Here is a 5,727-nt window from a genome sequence, read left to right on the forward strand (position 1 = left end):
ATGAGGCGCGGAAAAAGGACAGGTCGGACCCTACCAAATTTGGGAGAGGGAGATGATCTGTGTGATTGAGTGCTAGTTGTTCTAGAACCGTTGTGTGGTTCAATTAGAAATATTCAGGATGTATGCATCTTTAAAGTTTAATCTGAAGGTTTCTTTAGGAAGTATATGTCTATTAATCACCTTTTCCCAAGCTTCATAAAGTTTTTTAGTTTATCCCAGTCGCTAGGAGACAGAAGCTGGAAGCGGAAGCGGAAATGCCTTTCATGATAACTTCCGGAAGAGGTCGTCATGGCTTCCCGTGAGGAGGTACTTGCTTTACAGGCTGAAGTTGCCCGACGTGAGGAGGAATTGTATTCCCTAAAGCAGAAGCTGGCGGCGGCCCTTTTGTCGGAGCAGAAACCGCAGCCGGAACGGCTGGTTCCGGTGTCGCCGCTGCCGCCGAAGGCTGTTCTGTCCCGAGATGAGATTCTGCGCTATAGCCGGCAGCTAGTGCTGCCGGAGCTGGGCGTGCACGGACAGCTGCGCCTGGCGACTGCGTCCGTGCTAGTCGTGGGCTGCGGTGGGCTCGGCTGTCCACTGGCGCAGTACTTGGCAGCGGCCGGCGTGGGCCGCCTTGGCCTTGTGGACTATGATGTGGTAGAGATGAGCAACCTGGCCCGCCAAGTGCTGCATGGCGAGGCACTGGCTGGCCAGGCCAAGGCCTTTTCGGCCGCCGCCTCGCTGCGCCGCCTCAATTCGGAGGTGGAATGCGTGCCATACACTCAGGCCCTTACGCCAGCCACTGCCCTAGACCTGGTCCGCCGATATGATGTGGTGGCCGACTGCTCGGACAACGTGCCCACTCGCTACCTGGTTAATGACGCATGTGTGCTGGCGGGTCGGCCTCTCGTGTCTGCCAGTGCCCTGCGCTTCGAGGGCCAAATCACAGTCTACCATTATGACGGTGGGCCTTGCTATCGCTGCATATTCCCCCAGCCCCCCCCAGCGGAGACAGTGACCAACTGCGCGGACGGCGGGGTGCTCGGTGTGGTAACTGGAGTCCTGGGCTGCCTGCAGGCCTTGGAAGTGCTGAAAATCGCTGCGGGTCTGGGCCCCTCTTACAGTGGCAGCCTGTTGCTCTTTGATGCCCTGAGCGGGCATTTCCGCTGTATTCGGCTGCGGAATCGCAGGCTTGACTGTGCAGCTTGCGGGGAACGGCCCACTGTGACTGATCTGCTGGACTATGAAGCCTTCTGTGGCTCCTCAGCCACCGATAAATGCCTCTCCCTGCAGTTACTGAGCCCAGAGGAGCGTGTTTCCGTCACCGACTATAAGCGACTTCTCGATTCTGGGGCATCCCATCTGCTGCTGGACGTCAGGCCTCAGGTCGAGGTAGACATCTGTCGTTTGCCTCATGCCCTACACATCCCTCTGAAACATTTGGAACGCAGGGATGCGGAGAGCCTGAAACTCTTAGGAGAAGCAATCCAGGAAGGGAAGCAGCGTACACAAGAAGGGGCTGCTCTCCCCATTTATGTGATTTGCAAACTGGGAAATGACTCACAGAAAGCCGTGAAGATCCTCCAGTCCTTATCAGCAGCTCAAGAGTTAGACTCCTCTTTAACAGTCCGGGATGTTGTGGGGGGCCTCATGGCCTGGGCTGCTAAAATTGATGGAACATTTCCACAGTACTAAGGTGACTGGTATAGTTTGATGGGAAATTGTGAATATACAGGAGATGTAATATACAGGAGCTGGGGATTGTACAGTATCTGTGAATACATGGACTCCTTTTTTATAAGGAATTTTAAAAATTGTTATGTATTGGATGACTTATTAATGAATTATACTGTTTCTGAGAACCACCATTTTTTTTCCGGCACATGGAGGGTGTCTTGAACATGTGAGATAAAACGTGACAGGATTTTGTATTTTAAACTGCAGATCATTGACCTGTCCTTATTTTCCACTTCCCCCAGTCAAAATGCTTTCTAAATCATTTTTTTTTTTTTTTGAGACGGAGTTTTTGCTGTTGTTACCCAGACTGGAGTGCAATGGTGCAATCTCGGCTCACTGCAACCTCCGCCTCCTGGGTTCAAGCAATTCTCCTGCCTCAGCCTCCCGAGTAGCTGGGACTACAGGCGCACGCCACCATGGCCAGCTAATTTTTGTATTTTTAGTAGAGACGGGGTTTCACCTTGTTGACCAGGATGGTCTCGATCTCTTGACCTCGTGATCCACCCGCCTCAGCCTCCCAAAGTGCTGGGATTATAGGCGCCCGGCCTCTAAATCATTTTATACCTGGAATTAAGGTGCAGTAAACTTAGTCTTATCAAATTGATCACAGAGTATATACTTAGGGTCAGTTTACTGTTTAGCTAAGAAATTCTTGGATCTTGGCCGGGTGTGGTGGCTTCACACCTGTAATCCCAGCACTTTGGGAGGCCAAGGTGGGCAGATCACTTGAGGTCAGGAGTTCGAGACCAGCTTGGCCAACATGGTGAAACCCTTTCTTTATATTAAAAAAGAAAAAAAAGAAAAAGTATTGATCTTATTAATATTTCAGATGATAGAATACATGCTACAAAAATACATGTTTAAAATGTAAATTGTTTTAATTATTCAGAAAGAGGGGTCATTCTATTTGGCATTTTGAATTAGTATCAAAATGAGATCTTCAAAGTTTGCCAAAATGAAGCCACCTTTGTAGTCTGTCAGTGCCTCTTACAAATTGCTAGTGGTTTATAAAAGTTAGCTTCAGAGTCCACCTTATGTTGCACATACATAGAACATTTTCTAAATTTGTTTGACTTGCTTTGGAATCTTAAAGTCCAAGTCCCAACCCTTTGCTTCTTCCCTTTTAACTTGCCTTTTCTATTTTGATTTAATCTTTTTTATTCCAGCATTTTATGCAAATGTAAAATGTGTTTTTATGTTTGTATACTTAACATTTTGATAAAATGGTAGGTAGTCTCCCCAACTTCCAATATAGACAACAAAATTTAAAGTAAAAATTTGATTTGTGAGTGCCTGTCAGTGGCCGGTTGAATTAATGGCCTGTGAAAAGGGGGCCTGTTCCCTCACTGGTTGCTGCATGCAGGCTCATAATCATCCATTGTTGTTGTTTAAGAATAGCAGAAATCACAGATATAACTGCAAAGTCTTTGTATCTCTGTCAACAATTAGAAAAAAAAGCTTAAAAGCATTATAGGCCAGAAAAAACCGTCTGCAGACCAGATTTACTCACCAATTTGCAAAAAGAGGGTGGTATTTAACAATCAAATTCAAAATTAGTCATCATGTTTTAACTATGAAATATTGTAACTAATTATTTGAACAGGTATACTTAAAGTATAGTATACCCTTCTCTTATAAAGATGAAGCAGGTCTCTTATGACTATTTGTCTCAGGAGTTACGGAAGTAAATGACTGAGACCTGGAGTAGAGAACAAACATGTCCTGTGTTTTTCAACTCCTCCTTCCAGGGACAACTAATTCAGATAAATATCAGAAGACAAGTAGCGAGACACAAGAATGATTTTATATTCTAAAGGCTGATGTCCTAAAGTTATAGAAAGTTGTAGTTCCTATAAACCTGGTTGTCACCGGGGACAGGCAAGAGAAGCTGACTGGCTAAGTGGGAAAGGGTTTACTAAAGTGGTAGGAAGAGCTTTTGAGAATTTTGGGGACAGAGTCAAGGCTATACTTCTAGGAATGGTGCCCAAGATCACGCACAAAACTGGCCTTATGAGAACAGTGTCTATTCCCTTTCAAGTACAGGAGGAAACTGCCACTACAGTCTCACCAATTTCACTTGACATGACCCCCCTGCTCTCCCAGAAAGCCCAACACTTCAGCCACAGTCCATGTGTCGAGAAGCAGAGTCACCACCTTATTCTTTTCTGAGTCAAGTCTTACGAGGGTGTCTGGTAGACAGAGCCTATTTACATGCCTACATCTTAGTGGCAAGATAGGCCAGGAATTTGTGTTTTGATATCTACACTAGGAAGACAGAACTCATGATGTGGGATTTTCCCCAATAGTGAAATATTTTTCAAAAGATGGGCTGTTAAGAGTATGACAGTTACCCAGTACACAACCCAGATCTATTTTAGTATTTTGTTTTTTCTTTTGGAGACAGAGTCTCGCTCTGTCTCCAAAGAGACCCCAGGCTAGAGTGCAGTGGCACAATCTCGGCTCACTGCAACCTCCACCTCCCAGGTTCAAGCCATTCTCATGCCTCAGTCTCCCAAGTAGCTGAGATTACAGGTGCCTGCCACTACGCCTGGCTCATTTTTGTATTTTTGGTGGAGACTGAGTTTCACCATGTTGGCCTGGCTGGTCTTGAACTCCTGACCTCAGCTGATCCTCCAACCTCAGCCTCCCAAAGTGCTAGGATTACAGGCATGAGCCACTGTGCCTGGCATATTTTTGTTTTTGAAATTCGGTTCTTTCTGGGGATTGTAGCTAGGTTTTATGGTGAGATGAGATTTGAACTGAATTTTTTTTTTTTTTTTTTGAGACAAAGTCTTGCTCCGTAGCCCAGGGTGGAGTGGAGTGTTGTGATCATAGCTCACTGCAGCGTCAACCTCCTGGGTTCAAGTGATCCTCCCTTCAGCCTCTCAAGTAGCTTAGATTATAGGTGTGGGCCACCATACCTAACCATTTTTTAATTTTAAACAATTTTTATGGCCAGGCGTGGTGGCTCATGCCTGTAATCCCAGCACTTTGCCACTTTGGGAGGCTGAGGTGGGTGGATCACCTGAGGTCAAGAGTTTGAGACCAACCTGGCTAACATGGTGAAACCCCATCTCTATTAAAAAAAATTAAAAAATAAAAAATGTTTGTAGTGATGGGGTTTCAATATGTTGCCCAGGCTCATCTCAAACTCCTGGACTCAAGCAGCCCTCCTGCCTCAGCCTCCCAAAGTACTTGGGATTATGGGTGTGAGCCACCATGCCCAGCTTGAATTTAATTTTTTTTCCCTTTTCATAACAAACATCAAGTGCCTTCAGTGTACTGTTCTAGGTTCTGGAATAAAAATGAGCAAGAGGTTTCCTGTTGTAGAGGAGTTTATATTTAAATGGGGGAGATAAATCAGGTAAATTACTGATTAGTGCCATAAAAGAAATGAAACTGTGACATGTTAGGGTGGGGAAAGGGATCTGTTCTGAATAGGTTAGTTATGGGAGGCCTCTTCAGAGACCACATTAAACCCCAAACCTGAAAGGTGAGGGAGAGCCAGTTAAAAAAGATCTGAGGAAACAATTCTATACTGGGAGAAAAATAACTAAAGACCCCAAGGCAAATAAACTTGGAATGTTCTGTTCAAGAAACTGCAGAGGCAAGTTGGGTTGCGAACAATTAGGGAGAGAGGGACAGGGTGAGGTTTGAGAAGTAGGGAACATCGTACATTTTGTAGACCATCATAGTTTGGTTTTTATTCTAAATAAAATAATGGCCAATATTTATTGAGCACTTAATGTGTTATTTGGGATTTGAATCCAGATGCTCTGATTGAAGAGCCTATTCCCTAAGCGTCGTGCTATACTGACTCTAAGCAAAACTTTGTAATTGTCTCATGTGTTCGTACCCTGTCAGGGCATAGAAAGCAATCTATGTCCTGACAATCACGGAAGCGTATTCCAGATAAAATAGAAATGTACTCTAAGACACTTGGTATGCCTCCTTCTCTTTAGATGTTGAACTCCAGAGTGAAACCTTGGGGAAGCCTCTGTGTGACACTGG

At 45.3% G+C, this 5,727-nt stretch overlaps 1 protein-coding gene across 1 annotated transcript; it reads left to right on the forward strand.

Moving 5' to 3' along the window:
- Positions 1-276: 276 nt before the first annotated feature.
- Positions 277-5,457, forward strand: MOCS3 (molybdenum cofactor synthesis 3). Its single transcript, XM_064382524.1, has one exon. The coding sequence runs from the start codon at positions 289-291 to the stop codon at positions 1,672-1,674; it is 1,386 nt and encodes a 461-aa protein (XP_064238594.1). The 5' UTR covers positions 277-288; the 3' UTR covers positions 1,675-5,457.
- Positions 5,458-5,727: the final 270 nt, after the last annotated feature.

This window comes from Aotus nancymaae, unplaced genomic scaffold (assembly GCF_030222135.1).
Source record: "Aotus nancymaae isolate 86718 unplaced genomic scaffold, 86718_ANA_hifiasm-v0.15.2.pri h1tg000029l, whole genome shotgun sequence".
In the NCBI taxonomy this organism is placed as follows: domain Eukaryota; kingdom Metazoa; phylum Chordata; class Mammalia; order Primates; family Aotidae; genus Aotus; species Aotus nancymaae.

What these genes read in the sequence shown, in the direction of transcription:
- MOCS3 (XM_064382524.1), top strand. Translation starts at nt 289, where the DNA reads ATGGCTTCCCGTGAGGAGGTACTTGCTTTACAGGCTGAAGTTGCCCGA.